We start from the raw sequence: 17,892 nt of genomic DNA, 5'->3' as shown, positions 1-17,892 counted from the left end.
CTGGAGACAACAGATGCTGGAGAGGATGTGGAGAAATAGGAACACTTTTACACTGTTGGTGGGAGTGTAAATTAGTTCAACCATTGTGGAAGACAGTGTGGCGATTCCTCAACGACCTAGAAATAGAAATTCCATTTGACCGAGCCATCCCATTACTGGGTATATATCCAAAGGATTATAAATGGTTCTACTATAAGGGCACGTGCACACAAATGTTCACTGCAGCCCTGTTTACAATAGCAAAGACCTGGAACCAACCCAAATGCCCATTGATGACAGACTGGACAGGGAAAATGTGGCACATATACACCATGGAGTATTATGCAGCCATCAAAAACGATGAGTTCGTGTCCTTTGTAGGGACATGGATGAACCTGGAAACCATCATTCTTGGCAAACTGACAGAAGAGCAGAAGATCAAACACCGCATGTTCTCACTCATAGGTGGGTGTTGAACAATGAGAACACAAGGACACAGGGAGGGGAGCACTACACACTGGGGTTTGTTGGGGGGAAATAGGGGAGGGACAGTGAGGGGTGGGGAGTTGGGGAGAGATAGCATGGGGAGAAATGCCAAATATGGGTGATGGGGAGGAAGGCAGCAAATCACACTGCCATGTGTGTACCTATGCAACAATCTTGCATGTTCTTCACATGTACCCCAAAACCTAAAATGCAATAAAATAAAAAAATTTTTTAAAAAGTAGTAACTCTAGATTGTAGCGCAATTTTATGCTCAACTATCTTACATGTGCTTAGGTTAACCTGTATTTAAATTAGAGAATCACCCAACTCCCTAAAAACTTTCATTACATCTACTTAAGTTACTAGTCTGTGTTAATATGCAGTAACCATCCCTTAAATCTTCATTTTTATCATAGCTAAGAAAACAAACAGTTTTGGAACAATGCACATTAAGCTTTCAAATAGTTTGTCTGCTGCTTCCTTCTTTACTGCTAAAACAACAAAAATGTTATATACAGATAAAAGTAGAAAGAAAATTATATCACTATGTGATATGAAAATATGTAAAGACTATATTTTATTACATATGGATAAAGACTGGAAGCAATGCAGTTGCTTCCAGTGAGTATGGAAGATTTAAATATATGCAGTTAAAAAATAAGGTATAAAATATCACGGAAAGTGGGATTTTCCTAAATATCTACTCAAAATTAACCTTACAGAAAGAATAAGGATAGATTAGGAAATAATGCTATGCAATTTACTGGAAAAAAAACTGAAAGATGCCTTATGATGTTGATTTAATCATCTTGTATTCTTCTGATTGCCAATGTTATGTCAGTAAAATAAATGTCGACCAAGAAACAATTTTGAGCTCGTCAAAGAAAGACCCCTGGGCTGCATAATTTCCTGGTATTTAGTCAGGACCATTTGTGTAGGAGTCAAGCTTTTCTTCCAGGGATTTCCACTGTGATAGTAACTTGCCGATTCTTCCTGACTGTATTAGCTTTGTAGTTTCCCCTTTCATCTACAACACATTTAATGTAGGTTGTACTTTATCATATGGCCAGAGGCACTGTGGTAGGATGAAGGAGAAATCATGCATGTCTAACATTTTAAGACCTGGTTTTAAACTGTGCACCTAGAACTTTTTGCTTTGTGGAACTTTTTTTTTTTTTTTTAGACGGAGTCTTGCTCTGTCACCAGGCTGGAGTGCAGTGGCACAATCTCGGCTCACTGCAACCTCCGCCTCCTGGGTTCAAGTGATTCTTCTGCCTCAGCCTCCCGAGTAGCTGGGACCGCAGGCACGTGCCACCACACCCGGCTAATTTTTCTGTATTTTTAGTAGAGACGGGGTTTCACCATGTTGGCCAGGATGGTCTCCATCTCTTGACCTTGTGATCCGCCCGCCTCGGCCTCCCAAAGTGCTGGGATTACAGGCATGAACCACCGTGCTTGGCCGCTTTGTGGACCTTTTATCAGTAACTTAGAAATAACATCATAGGCCGGCGCGGTGGCTCAAGCCTGTAATCCCAGCACTGTGGGAGGCCGAGGCGGGTGGATCACGAGGTCAAGAGATCGAGACCATCCTGGTCAACATGGTGAAACCCCATCTCTACTAAAAATACGAAAAATTAGCTGGGCATGGTGGCACGTGCCTGTAATCCCAGCGACTCAGGAGGCTGGGGCAGGAGAATTGCCTGAACCCGGGAGGCGGAGGTTGCGGTGAGCCGAGATCGCACCATTGCACTCCAGCCTGGGTAACAAGAGTGAAACTCCGTCTCAAAAAAAAAAAAAAAAGAAATAACATCATATATCTTAATAATTGCAGAGAAAATTCAGTTACATAATCAAAGTGCTGACAAAAGAGTGGAAACTGTGTGGAGGAGGGAGGTAAATTGAAGCATTTTCTCAAAAGATCTGCTCCCTTACCCCACTCCTTCCCCAGGACCATCATGATGAAGGTGGTTCCATTACTTGCTCATCAGAGTCAACATTTGGACACTATTATTTACAAGAAGACTCTAACAAAATTATACAAGAGCAAAAACTTAAGCCAGAGGAATATGGAAAGATTAAAAAATGATTTCATATGTGTGTGCTTATTTCCTTTGCATTCATTCACTTATTCAGCAGTCAGTTACTGCAGCCCTATGCATGCCTGATTTACTTAAGCACTTGTACATAAAACCTATGGGCTCCCCACATGAGCGAGCTAACTATCTTGTTGGGGAGAAAGAAAAGAATCGTATCAACAGACTCACATTAACAATAAATTTTTTTTAAAGAAAATGGAGATGAAGGGCCCATTTTGATAGGATGGTGAGGGAAGACCTCTTTAAGACAATGAAATTTGAACTAAGACAAGAATGAGAAGAACTCAGCCATATAAACAGAGGCAAAAAAGGGCATTCAGACAGAAAAACAGAATGCACAGAGGACTTTTGGGAGAAGGGAGTATGATTTATAGAGACAATAGCTATGGTATTTATAAAAGACAGCCAGGGTAGGGAAGAGAGAGTCATGTGAGATGAGGCTGGGCAGTGGTTGGGTGTCAAACCATTGTGGAGCTTTGTGGGCCTTGTAATGAGCCTTACATATTCAAAATCCCACTGAAGGGTGACGAGCACAAGAGGGTGACATGATCGGATTTTCACTGTGATTCTTTTGAAAAGAGGAAAACAGACTGGAAGGGCCCAAGATGGGTATGAAACCCATTAGGAAGCTAATTCTGCAGTTCAGCAAGAAACGATGGCGGCTCACATCAGGTGGTAGTGACCGGTGCAGGAAAACAGGACAGTTCCAGGAGATACTAAGAAGTCGTGAGGTTGGGCGTTGTGCTGGCCTAGACATGGGGAATAAGTGAGGGAGAAGAATGTCCCAAAGATAATGACCACATTTCTAGTTAGAAAAAATGAATTCTCTAAAAAGGAGAGCTATTTTAGAGAACTAGGTTTAAATGTGTTTTGGGATATAATGAAGTTCAGGGGTTCCTTCAGGAGGGGTTTAACAGATGGGAGAATGTAGTCCTTTGAAAACATGGGTTTAGAATTCAGAGAAGTCTGGGCTGGATATAAAAATCCTGTGTGCCTGCATGTTCTCACTCATAGGTGGGTGTTGAACAATGAGAACATATGGGCACAGGGAGGGGAGCATCACATGCTGGGGTATGTTGGGGGGTGGGGGGGCTAGAGGAGGGACAGCAGGGGAGGGGAGGTTGCGGAGGGATAACATTGGAAGAAATGCCTAATGTAGGTGATGGGAGGATGGAGAAAGCAAACCACTATGGCATGTGTGTATCTATGCAACAGTCCTGCAAGATCTGCACATGTACCCCAGAACTTAAAGTACAATTAAAAAAAATAAAAACCTGTGTGTCATCTGAATATATTTAATCACATGAGGCAATGGTTGTGGATGGCACCTCCTAAAAAGAATGTGTAAAGTAAAAAGAGACTGGCAAAGACTGAGCCTTGAAGAAAGCTTTCAAATGGCCAGGAGGAAGAGAATCGCCCTTCAGAGAAAGAAGGGAAGAACAAAGGTGCTTCATTGGATTCAAGATAAGATCATTTGGACAATAGTCAATTACAGTAAACACAGCTGAGAAGTCCCACTGCATGAGGACAGGATGGAGTTCGCAACGGAGATCCCACTGGTAATACCCACAGGAGAAAGGGCAAAGGCAGTTGTCATGGAGGGTGGGGCAGGAATCCAGACGGAAGTTGGTGGAGGAATGGAAAGGGGCCTAGAAAGTGGTGCCAGTGTGCATCTCCACTCTTTGAAGAAGATTTGCCATGAAGGGAAGCAGACAGGTGGAACAGGAGCAAGAGGGGGTTGTCTGATTAAGAAGCAGTCTTGGGACTTACGTGGTGGCTCATGTCTGTAATCCAGCACTGTGGGAGGCCAAGGTGGGTGGATCACCTGAGGTCAGGAGTTCCAGACCAGCCTGGCAAACATGGTGAAACCCCGTCTCTACTAAAAATACAAAAATTAGCTGGGTGTTGTGGCATGCGCCTGTAATCCTAGCTACTCAGGAGGCTGAGGCAGGAGAATCGTTTGAATTGGAAGGCAGAGGTTGCAGTGAGCTGAGATCACACCACTGCACTTCAGCCTGGAAGACAAAACAATACTCCCTCTTAAAAAAAAAAAAAAAAAGCAGGGGAGTTTGTTTCTTTGCTTAAAAGATCAGAAGATACTAGAGTGTTTGTGTACCAGCAGGAATGATCCAGCAGGAATGAGACACCGATCATACAGGACGGTCTGCAGCCAAAGGAACTAGTTTATTGAGATGCTAGGAGAGAGAAAGAATACAGAACACACTTGCAAGTATTTTGGTATTTTTGCCTTTGATTGGAAGAAGGGCTTTGTTGTTGTTGTTTTTGCTGTGACAGGGAAAAAAGAAGACAAAATGCCAGCAGATGCTGAAAGGTCTGTGAATTTGGTGGCGGGAGACAGGGAAGGATTTCTAGTTGCTTCTATTTTCTCAATGATGTATGAGATGAGGGAGGCCTTAAGCTAGAAGTTGGGGTAGAAACTTTAAGAAGAAATGAGAAACGCTACCTTGGAGTAAGGAGATAAACGCCTTATTACAGACCAATAACTACTGTCCATGCAGAGGGCCATTTGGGATTTGAGAACAAAATTTAAATGAAAGCCCACTGGAGGTTTTCCTCTAGCAAATTCCAGATGCTCCACTGCAGGCACTGAATGGGAACTTTTGACATAATCAAGGGTGGGGCTTTTGCGATGTGAATACGAAGAAAATGAGAGGAATATAAGAAGTGACGATGTTTCCAAAGGAATTATTGCAGTGATGTACTCTGACATCTAAGAATTCGAATTAGAATAATGGATTTTGAGAAAGCATGGAAGCACTGGATTAGAGCCTACAAGAGATAAAAAAGCTGTTGCTTTTGGAATAATGGAAGAAGTAAGTTAGGATAGGGAATTAAACTGAAAAGTGAGGCACTGGCTCCAGGTATGCTGTTTGTTTTAATGAATGTGTAGGTCTTGTTTATGTAAACCTGTTCTATACATTTAAATTTCTCTCCAGATGACTATTTTTGGTTATTTGCTATTTTTTTATTGTTGTTTTTACAAGTTTGTTCGTATTTTACATAGCAGGTATCCTATTTTTAAAATTCTTCAAGTAGTTATCCCTAATATTTTATACTGCAAAGTCAGAAGTAAAATGTACAATTCCCTTTTTGCTGAGACAAGGAATTTTTTGTTTTTGTTTCTGAGACAGAGTCTCTGTCACCCAGGCTGGAGTGCAGTGGTGTGATCTTGGCTCACTGAAACCTCCACCTCCTGGGTTCAAGCAATTCTTCTGCTTCACCCTCCCATGTAGCTGGGACTAGAGGCACATGCCACCACACCCAACTACTTTTCATATTTTTAGTAGAGACAGGTTTCACCATTTTGGCCACTTGCCAAATACCTCCTCCTCTCAGCCTTACACATAAATTACAATTTCTTGGGTTTTGTTAATAAAATTAGAAGATAGAATTATGTGTTATACTTGAAAAATTCTTTCTTTCAGAGTATGTATTTTTTTTTTTTACAATTTTATGATAAAATACTGAAGACATTCAAATGGTATAAGGAAAGCATAAAACCAAAACTCAAGAACCTAACAAACACTCAGTTTTTAAAATAAGTACCATATATTTAGGTCCTAGGAACCTCTTTCCAGGCTAAGGAAAACATCTTTCTGATTTATGCTGTCATTCTGATAGGTTTCTAAAATATATATTTATTACTTTTAACATTGTGCCTATTCTGTCTTGAGATATATTCTTAGCTTTTACTTTCATTTTTTAAAATCCTTAACAATTCTTTGATCTTATTTTGATTGATTTTAGCTTTCCATGACATCATATTGTACCATTATTTTCCCACATGGCCCTTCATTTGCCTCATTGTTCATTAAATGATGTAGGTTTTCAAGTAAGTTTTTCAAAGGACTCCTAAGGAAAATATTTTCCAAGTCTTTGTATAACTGATAATTTTGTTGCCTTTATATGTAAAGGAGAACTTGGCCTGGTATATTATTCTTGACTAACAACTGCTTTGTCTCCAGAGTCTTTTCTTGCCTTTTGGTATTTTGTGTGCCAACAAAAACATCTGAAAGAAAACTGGCTTTTAATTGTTTTGTTGATAACTGACTTTTCTCCTTCTGTCAATATTTTGAAATTTTTTTATTGTAATTAAAATATTTTGCCACAACATGTTCAGTTATGATTTAGCATAAAACAGGGTAAGGACTTTCAAGGCAGTTCGTTCTTAAGCTCAGAAAAGATTTACCCTTCAAAGCTCTGACTATTCCATCTGTCCCATTTGTTCTGTGTGCTCCATCAGAAAAAGACTCCTAGGCCAGGTGCAGAGGCTCATGCCTGTAATCCCAGCAATTTGGGAGGCCAGAGCAGGCAGATAACGAGGTCAGGAGATCGAGACCATCCTGGCCAACATGAAACCCCATTTCTACTAAAAATATAAAAGTTAGCTGGGCATGGTGGCATATAGCTGTAATCCCAGCTACTTGGGAAGCAGAGGCAGGAGAATCACTTGAACCAGGGAGTCGGAGGTTGCAGGGAGCTGAGATCGCGCCACTGCACTCCAGCCTGGTGACAGAGCGAGACTCTGACTCAAAAAAAAAAAACCAAAAAAAACAACTATGTGTTGGCTCTGTCCTTTCTGGGCTTCACATCGATCATCCTCAAACACCGTCTATCATCTTTGGTTGACTTTGTTCTCCAGGTCACTGAATTGATTTTCTTCAACGATAATTCTGCTTCTCATAGCTTCCTACAGGGTTGGTTGGTTGGTCATTTCCTTAACTGAGGTACAACTAAAATATCATAATACATATAGATCTTAGATGTTCAGTTTGGAGAATGTTAACAATTATATAGCTTTAACTACTTTGCAAAAAAACTAAGATATTAAACATTTCCATCACCCCAGCAAGTTCCCTCATGGCCTTGTCCAGTCAATATCCTTAATTCTTACCTACAACCTTCGGCAACCACTTTCAGACTTCTGCCAGTATCACTTAGCTCTGTCCGTCTGTGAGTTTCATACATACGGAATCATGCAGTGTATGCTCTTTAAGCCCACACACTGGCATATATATACCCACATTTTGCATATATCAGTAGTATGTTTTTTGCTGCTAAATAGTATTTTATTATATGAATACACCTCAACTTGCTTATCCATACTTTTGCTGATAGATGTTTCGATTGTTTCCAGTTTGGGGCTATTATAAATAAAGCTGGTATAAACATCCTCATACAACTCTTTTATTTTACTTATTTATTAATTTATTTATTTTGAGACAGGGTCTCACTCTGTCACACAAGCTGAGTGCAGTGGCACGAACACCACTCACTGCAGCCTCGACCTCCTAAGCCAAGTGATCCTCCTGCCTCAGCCACCCAAGTAGCTGTGACCTCAGGTGTATGCCACCATGCCCAGCTAATGTTTCTATTTTTTGTAAAAACAGAGTTTTGCCATGTTGCCCAGGCTGATCTCAAACACCTGAGCTCAAGCAATCCTCCTGACATGGCTTCCCAGAGTGCCGGGATTATAGGTATGAGCCACTGCGCAGGGCCTCATACAACTATTTTGGCAAATATACATGTTTATTTCTCCAGGGTAAAATACCCAAGAGTAAAATTCCTGGGTCATATGTAGATGTATATTTAACTTTATAAGAAACTCCCAAAACGTTCTCCAAAGTAGCGATACCATCCACTCTCCTTCCAGCACTGTATGAGAGTCTACATGCTTTTTAATCTGATTTTCTTCAGTTTTCTTCCTTCATTTCTAAAATTTCTACCACAATCTTTTCATAGAACCATGTTTTCCTGTACTCCAGGGATGAGGGCAATTTTCTGAAATTTTCTTCTGGATCCTAAAGCAGATCATTTTCAGCTGTTTGCTCATACTCTTATTTTTTGTGATTTATCCTGTTTTGCTATATTTCTGTTAAATTTCATGTGGATTTCTTCTACCTAATATTTGTGCAAGTCAAGATCTGCCTGCACTTGCTATAGATACAGTATGCGAACTCTCTTGGACCTGCTCTCTATTCATAGGATGAGGTATAATAATCTTCTAGAGCTTACAAACTGAAGGGTAAATTGATACATAAAAGTCATGTTTAGGAAATAGTGGAGTATAGAGTGACTACTGCAAAAAAGACTAGGTAAAAATGAAACAGGATTCTCTGGGTAAACAAGCTAATAGGTCATATTTAATCAAACATTTGGTCACCAACCTCGCCCTTTCCTTTTTAAGGCAATCTTTCTTGATTAGTGTCACATGCCAGGCACTGTGCTAGCCATTTGCATGCATTTTAAAATTTAATTCTCTAAACAGGCTTGTAAGATAGACATAGTTGTAATTGCTAGTTACTACTGTTGTAGAAATCAAGAAATGAATCCTTAGAACATTAATTTTCTCAAGGTCTTACAAATAGTAAGTGACAGCTAGAACTTGACTTGAACTTTATAGGCCATCACTAGATAACCCAAAGTCAAGAAAGGGAAGTCATGTGATTAACCTAAAATCTGAAAACAGTACTTGACTTTTTTTTTTTTTTGAGATGAAGCTTTGCTCTCATTGCCCAAAGGCACAATCTTGGCTCACCACAACCTCCAGCTCCTGGGTTCAGGTGATTCTCCTGCCTCAAGTCTCCGGGGCAGCTGGGATTACAGGCATGCGTCACCATGCCTGGCTAATTTTGTAATTTTAGTAGAGACGAGGTTTCACCATGTTGGTCAGACTGGTCTCGAACTCCCAATCTCTAGCGATCTGCCTGCCTTGGCGTCCCAAAGTGATGGAATTACAGGCGAGAGCCACCATTATCTAATTTTCATGTGCCTGCTAAATTTTTCATATTAGCTGACTACAGTGTGTAACAAAAACTCTTGGCCATTTTTTTCTTATCCCTTAAGAATGTAATTTTTTGTGAATGTAAAATCACTCATTTCCTCCTTTAACACCTGTGACTGTATGTAGAATTATCACGATCTTGATAATTTAAGGCTTAAATTATAATTTTTTAAATCTTGATTACTTTGATTCCCGTAAAATTAGGAAAAACTTCTAACATATAGCTCTTTAAAGATATTAGTAAAATCATTATGCATTATTGTGTCTTACCAATTATTTGCTTCGTAAAATGTCTCACTATAACAAACTGAGACTTGAGTTACTGCAAAAAGTGATGAAAACTACCAGTGTCAACATGCATACAGTCTGATGCTCTTAAATACCAGGAAGACAAAGGCATCAAGAACAGAAAGCACGTCCTCCTACCCCATATTCATTAGACAAAAAATTTAGTTCAGTCATTCAGTCATAAAAGGAGGCTCACAGAGGACGCCTAGACATTTGAACCTGACCCACACTTTCAAAGTTAACAACAGTGCACACTCTCAAGAAACACAATTAAAATGTTCTGTGAGGAAACAAAATATACTAATCCATCACTAATTCATATGCATTAGAACATCCCTCAGCTTAATAGACAATAGACTGCCTGTGGATATGGAGAGGTCTTATTTGGCTAAACATTGCTTAAAAGCAAAACCAATTCTTAACATATGTGAGAATTCTCAATTCTGCCATAGATTGAATCTGTGCTCACTATGGCAAGGACAAAAAATTTCTTTTGAGACAGTACTTATAATGACACAGTTATTGAAAACTACAAATATACAAATCCAAACTACTAAAACCTAGCCAGAAAAATAAAAGAAAACAAACCTCAAGGACTATTTTTAAAATACCTCTGAAATATGTTAGAAGGAATTAATTATCCTTTATAGCCTAACCTTTGAACAATAAAAACAGGGATGACAGCTTTGAAGATGCTAGTGTCATCAAAACTTCTCCCTTTGCATATATACTTTTCTTACTGCTTCTAACTTCTCTATTTTGTTAGATACTTATTATCAAGATATTGCTGCCAAATAATAAAACTAATTTTTTTTGAAATGGAGTCTCACCTGTTGTCCAGACTGGAGTGCAGTGGTGCAGTCTTGGCTCACTGCAACCTCCGCCTCCTGGGTTCAAGCAATTCTCCTGCCTCAGCCTCCCGAGTAGCTGAGAATACAGGTAAACACCACCACGCCGGGCTAATTTTTTGTATTTTAGAAGAGATGGGGTTTCCAATGTTGCCCAGGCTAGTCTTGAACTTCTGAGCTCAGGCAATCCACCCGCCTCAGCCTCACAAAGTGCTGGGATTACAGGCATGAGCTACCACACCTGGCCCAAAACTAATTTTTTTAAAAACAGAGCAGTCACCTGCGAATTAGTCACATTAGAAAGTTACACAATAATCAACCACTTTGCCATAGCTCCAAATGGTGAACTACTAACCTGTACCCAGCCCTATCTTGACTTCATGTTTCAGGACTTCTAGCACATTTAGAAAGCCACTGCTGAGCCTGCAGAGAGAGAAGATGTCAAAACAAGAAGATCTATGTGGTTCCGACAGAAGAAGGACAATAGTAACAATGATGGTGATATCACTGAAAACTGTGCTTCCCAGTATATCAGCTCCAATGTTGACACAAACATATAGTCAAATCAGACCAGCCAAATCCTGGAGTAAACAGAATCAATAAAGAGACTGATCCTTGGTCCTTGGGCCAAGGTTAATCTCAGGTGGGCACAGAGTAGCAAAAGCCAGAAAAAAGTGCAGGGATCATTTGGGGAAAAAAATGAAGAAATCAAACCTTGTAATTAATACAAAAGTCTTATTTGTCTTTAACATTTTCTGACCAACACATCCTTTTATGTTAGGAAGGGGAAATTATAAAGCATTACCTTTTCTCTATGCCTGGAATATTGTGTTACCCTGAATGAGTAGCGATTTGCAGGATCAAAGAAAGAGGAGGACAACTGGATAACGGGGTACAGCCTAATGAGTCAGGACCTGATCATTCAAATGCTGCTTCTGAAGACAGGAGCAAGTAGCAAGTAGGAGAGATGGTTACGCTTAAGACATGTCCCACCTTTCCTTCTTTCTTTTTTTTTTTTTTTTTTTTGAGAGAGAGAGTCTTACTCTTTACCCAGGCTGGAGTACAATGGCACAATCTTGGCTCACTGCAACCTCTACCTCCCAGATTCAAGCGATTCTCCGGCATCGGCCTCCCAAGTAGCTGGGATCACAGGCACCCGCCACCAAACCAGCTAATTTTTGTACTTTTAGTAGAGAAAGGGTTTCACCATGTTGTCAGGCTAGTTGGTCTCAAACTCCTGACCTCAGGTGATCCACCCATCTCAGCCTCCCACAGTGCTGGGATTACAGGTATGAGCCACCACACCCAGCCTGATGTGCCACCTTTCTTAAGAGACAAAGGAAAACTGAGGCAATCCTTAGAATTCCAAAAAAGACACAAAGGTCAAAGTAGTCTGCTGTAAGATGCACTTAACTAATTTCCAAAGCCCTGGTGCATACAGAATAAATCTCTCAGTTGTTCGAGAAAAATCAGCAGTGACCATTTAAACAGAAATGTGTCCTAAAGAAATTTAACTTCAAATCTCAATTTACAAAGCTAGATTATGCTTTAATTTAGAGGATATTAACATCCAGTGGGTGTTAAATCCTTCCACTATCAAGTAACTTGACCATAATTACAGTCACTAAGCTATAGACAAGATTCCCTGTTATGTGTCACTACTTTAAGTCTGAAAACTCAGAACCTCTGGGTCCCAAAAGCACTCCAGAAATATGTCACTGTGGCTCTCAGTGCCCTTCCCATAATGACATGGATATGTATCTTTGTATTTTGCAAAGACCTTCGATTTTCAACTGTGAATGCCTTCCAGCTCTTTGCCTAGGAGCTTTCTCAGCTCTCTCCTGTCTGGAGGCTTCTCTGTCCTTGTTTGGAGAAGGTTAGAAGTTCCAGGGAATTAATGCTCTTCTCCACCCCCACCCAGAAGCCCTCAGCCACAGTCCAGGAGCATTTGGGTTTGCTATCACTGCCAGCTTCCTCACTTCTTGGGCGGGATAACTTTGAGTTCTGTTTTGGACACTGGTTCCCTGAGTTTTCTGTTAAACAGGATTAAACTCCGGAAGCCCAAAGCGGTAACTTGCTTGATGATACAATCTTTACTGACTTCTTTCCCTTTTCTGTTTTACTTCCCTAAAGCTGTTTTCTAAGATCACACCCACAAGCATGAGTTTTTAACCTAGCATCGGTGGACTGGCATCATGAGATCTATGAATTCCCTGAAATTAGATGCAACATTTGCAATATCCGTGGACTTTCTTTTTTCTGAAAATATAGGCTGTAACTTATTTGTTTGTTTGTTTGTTCATTTTTCTGAGATAGATTCTCACTCTGTCACCCAGGCTGGAGTGCAGTGGTGCAGTCTCGGCTCACTGCAAGCTCTGCCTCCTGGGTTCAAGCAATTCTCCTGCCTCAGCCTCCTGAGTAGTTGGGATTACAGGCGCACACTACCATGCCCAGCTAATTTTTGTATTTTTAATACAGATACGGTTTCACCATGTTGGTAAGGCTGGTCTCAAACTCCTGACCTCAAGTGATCCACTGGCCTCCACTTCTCAAGTGGATTACACTTGCTGGGATTACAGATATGAGCCACCGCACCCAGTCGATAACTTTCATTTTATTCATTTACAGATCTATAACCTTTCAAAAGGTTAAGAACCGGTTAATAAATAACACCTCTGTATTCTGGTGAATAGGACAAGGTCCTCCTGGGCTTGCCTGTGTGGGCTGGCATTCCATCAGGTTCAGCAGGGTGACATATATCATAGCGCAGTGACTTTGGCATGGCTGTGTTTCCTTCCAACACTACAGCACAAACAGTAATGGAAGTGACTACCCTCTTCCTGGAACTCCTGGCTGACCTATGGGTTCTTTCAGTACTTTCACTATACATTTTTTATGTTGTATTCCCTATTGTCCTTTTTTGTACAAACTCAGGAATTTCAGAAGATGCTGTGCTCTCCAAATGTGTCCTCTGAGATAAAACGTCCTCTACTCCCCAACAGCACGAGGAAATGTCAAACACAGAATAGAGGAGAGATCCTGGAAAAATGACTGAGGAAACAAAGGTATTTGGCTGCTAATCTGCAACCCAACCATTTGTAATCTACCAAATAATCATCGTCTACTTACGATAAATTAGAATTGGGACAATGTGCAATGGACGCTCCTCGTTCATGAAATACGTTCAGTTCTTCTGCGGAGAGGTAGCAGCCGTGTGCCATCACTGTCTGGAGAGAAGAGTGCCCTATGTGGAGTTTACCACTCACAAATGATTAAGTGGGTGCTCACTCGCAAGTTATTTTAGAGAGAGACCGAAGCTGTAGCTTGGCTGTTACCATCTTTACAAGAACATTTATGATGATCTAGATGTACAAATTTTCTGGGTACAAGTCATATCTCAGAAAAGACCTGTTAAAACCTTGTCTTACCAAAGTCCCAGCAAATTTGTGGAGTTTACTTAGGTTCTTTTTGTTGATCTATAAAGTAATGAGGGTTTGGTCCAGGTGATCTACAGCACAAGATATCCATCCAGATGGAAGATAACATGATTTTATCATCTCTGCTTTCGAAGACTGTCAAGCTACTTTCTTTTCTAAGTCTACCTGGTGAGCGACTGGTAGGGCTGTGCTTGCTACAATTCTAAAACAACTTTCTACAAGTAAAAGTCCCTTCTCAGTACGTGGAAGCGGTGAGAGTGATCCTGCAAAGCACTGTTCTTTATTTCTGCTTCCAGTTTCAATATAGCTGCCAATGGTTTTGACACTTTCAACTAAATAAACTTTAACTCGCCTGTTTATGTTTTCATTAAAAACTAGGAAATTTAACATCTTATAAGCATTAATTCAGAAAGTAAAGTTGATCTAAGAAAGTAGGCACTGCACAAACATGAGACCTCTCTAAATTTTTAATCTTGGTAGTATTTATTTGTAGATTTTCTTAAATAAGACTTTACTCTTTCAAAATTATTTTTCTCTGAGGACAAAACCTATATATAACTTGCTTTCTTTCTCCTTGGAGAGGCATGGTTCAGTGACTACAGAATTATTATTAAAATATAACTTTCTTAATCTCTGTACAAATAAAATTAACATGCAAATATAAGGTTAATTTATTAAGCGTATGGAAATATATGTAAAGAATGAAAATTATGGCATAGCATTTACATGATTTATACAGAGTATTAACCTTTCAGGTCAGTTATAGTCATATCTCCAGTCACACAGTCACTAAGAAATTATTTGCTACAGTAAACTCTCCATGCAGTTTGAACGTTTCATTGAAGGCCAAGGCCAAGTGACACATTATTTTAATGAGGTCTCTTCACACGTATTAATTTTAATTATAGAAGTAATGCATACTCATTCTTTAAAAGCACTCGGAGTATTTAAAAATAAAAAGCAAAAACTCCTTCTGCTTTGTCCCTCAGGAAGAGTCATTTTTAATACTGAATGTATGTCTCTCAGACAGTTTTTTCTAAGTATGCATCTATACATACATACATACATATCAAATAACATTACACAAACATTCTTCCTTGTAAGCCTGTATACTTCTTTCTTTGTGAATGCTGGATAAAATCCTATATATTTAATTATATATTAAACTTTAATATATAATTAGCATCCCTTTTTATATTACTTACAGAGTGAATTCTCAGAAATGCATCTGCTGACTCAAAGAAATGCACATTTACATTCTAATGGATACTGTTAAAATGTCCTTGGACCAAATGACATTCCCATCATCAATGAAGCCTTTAGATTTAATTAAGTAGGATGAAACTTCAGGCCCATTTTTAACTACACGTACACACGCACGCACACTCACATACGTACACACACACACACACACACACACACACACACTGGGTTTTACTCCAGTTTAAGAAATGTATACACATGTACCCCGTAGATACATAAGCCTTCAGTGTACCCACAAACATTAAAAATTTAATTTTTTTTTAAAAAGAAATGTATTCATATCAGAAATCTGAAGATTACTATTAAGATTTTAAAACTTAAATATGCCCTACTTTACATAGATTGTGTCATGATATAAATCTTACCTTATTTGTCAAAAGATTGTTTTTATCATACACATCTGTGTAGTTTTTATAATTGGGGTATAAGTTTTTCACAGCTTCAACTTCATCACGATTTTCACTTATATGGCTCTACAAGAAAAGAAATAATATTTTCATTTTTTCTTCTGTAAAATACCATTCGAAATTACACTTCCCACCTCAAAATCGTATGAACGGTTTCTACTCGCCTATTTAAGGGACCACATAGAAAGGCAATAAAGATTGCACATGCATTTTATTCAAAACAATTATATACATCATATGTAATGTAATGTATATGACAAAGAAACTGAATATCATGAACCTGTAGTGTGTGTGTGTGTAATCTTAAGATAAATTTTTCCAACAAATTCTTTTCAAATTCTAACCTACAACCATAAAAAATATAAAGTCCCTCTTGAAGACAGTCAGGCGCCTAGCAATCTGTCTCTTCTGGTGCTGGCCTTTTTTTTGTTTTGAGACATGGTCTGACCTTTTTGCCCAGACTGGAGTGCAGTGACACAATCTCCACTCACTGCAATTTATGCCTCCCAAGTTCAAGCAATTCTCCTCTCTCAGCCTCCTGAGTAGCTGGGATTACAGGCATGTGTTACCACGCCCAGCTAATTTTTGTGTTTTTTAGTAAGATGGGGTTTCACCATGTTGGCAAGGCTGGTCTCAAACTCCTGACCTCAAGTGATCCACCAGCCTCGGCCTCCCAAAGTACTGGGATTGCAGGTGTGAGCCACTGTGCCTGACAGTGCTGGCCATTTAAGAAAAGAGCTCAAGGTCCATCAAAAAGCAGACAGTGGAGTTCACTGGAATTTGAGTAAAGAGGGCTGGGTTGAAGCCCAAGTTCTGACAGCTGTGTCTCTTAGGGCAGGTCTTCTTTTCTTTGGACAGCCATTTTCCCATCTTTCAAAAAAAAGGGTGGGAGGTGGGGCTAGATGAGTGATTTGCCAAATTCTTCCAGCATTAATATTATTCATATAAAATTTCACAGAAATCCAATATATAGAAGGCATAAAAGCACTGCCCCTCAGGATACAGCAGGACTGAGACTCTGGGACCCTGTCCCCATTCTGTGCCCTTTGTTGGCTTCCAGAATGCGTCCTTCTGCAGAAAAAGGTTTGAAAACAACTGAGCTAGAAAATTCCACAGTCATCAAGAAGCAGCCCATAAGATTCCACATGCAAGCCAAATAATAAGTCCTACTCCCCTACACTGAAAAAGGCCCCTAAGACTTTTCTCTAGGGCACCACAAAACCTAAGAGGGCATAATTAATACTTCCAAGAATGGCAATGCCATTTCTCTCTTTCCACAAGATAGAACACGCACAGCTAAATTTTTAAAAGAAAAAAATAGCAGCATTCTGAAAACAGGTGTTTTACCCAGACGATGAACTCCATCCCTGGCCTTGAGGAAATCCCAGACCATTGATAAAATGCATGGACACAGAAATAGAAGAAAGGACAACCTGATGATCCAAATCATTTGCATAAATGTGAGTAAATGTGCGTATATCCACATGCATCTCTCCAGCAAGGATAAACTTGATTTTGTTGTGCGTTCTTCTCATTTTATTTTTCATATATTTTTAAATGGTCATTTGTGTTTTATTTTGTCAGTGACAGAAGCATTTTGTTTGCAAAGCAGAAACATCATGTAAGTTTGAATTTTATCTCCAGGGGATAAATGTGTGGGATTGAATTAAACATCCCAATATTATAGACTGCAAATAATAATAATAAGGAAGGTGAGCGCTAAGAAACTAGATTTGGGAAGCAAAAACCAAAAACACACCGATTTACAAAATGTTAAAGAATCAGTGTGTTGTCTCTTCCCTGATCTGACCTTTCTTATTAGACTATCACCTCCTAAGAGGAGAAATTTTAGTACAGTATGTAATTAAGCTTGAGTAGGGGGAGGGAAACTCTCAATTTTAGCCCAGATACAAGCTTTAAAAAGTGTTTTATTGCAACAACTTAATGACAAAGTAAGATATACTTTTTTGTTCTGATTTTAAATTAAGAAACTCAGAATAATCGAAATTTTGAATGCTATTTTGTAAGGTGGAAATTAGGTTCTTTTTGCTTTACAAATAATAACTGGTTTCTCTAAGAATGAAGGTACAGAACACTGAGAAAGTATCAAGTAAAAGAGAAGTAGGAAATCAATGCATTAAATGTATCCTACAGAGAATAAATAACAGTCTGCTAGTGATCTTGCCATTACTTATAAAGATGTTCTTGTCTTTAGAAGATTGATTAGAAAACATTGAGGGCAGTTAAGGAACTTCAGGTTTCTTATCCGCAAAATTAAAGAAT

General features: G+C 39.3%; 1 protein-coding gene across 4 annotated transcripts in view; it reads right to left on the bottom strand.

The window, feature by feature from the left end:
- The window catches only part of GDA (guanine deaminase), a 117,398-nt gene that overhangs the window by 18,134 nt on the left and 81,372 nt on the right, over positions 1 to 17,892 (bottom strand). For all 4 annotated transcript variants that reach the window (XM_017506382.1, XM_017506381.2, XM_037730609.1 and 1 more), the window contains 3 exons: positions 15,568 to 15,675; positions 13,632 to 13,729; positions 10,858 to 10,925 (listed from right to left, as the gene is read on the bottom strand). In XM_017506382.1, coding sequence (XP_017361871.1) covers positions 10,858 to 10,925; positions 13,632 to 13,729; positions 15,568 to 15,675 — 274 coding nt within the window. The remainder of the gene's footprint in view (positions 1 to 10,857; positions 10,926 to 13,631; positions 13,730 to 15,567; positions 15,676 to 17,892) is intronic.

This window comes from Cebus imitator, unplaced genomic scaffold (genome assembly GCF_001604975.1).
Source record: "Cebus imitator isolate Cc_AM_T3 unplaced genomic scaffold, Cebus_imitator-1.0 Scaffold355, whole genome shotgun sequence".
In the NCBI taxonomy this organism is placed as follows: Eukaryota; Metazoa; Chordata; class Mammalia; order Primates; family Cebidae; genus Cebus; species Cebus imitator.
Note: the sequence above shows the minus strand (reverse complement) of the source record. Positions and strands in the feature narration are given on the sequence as shown.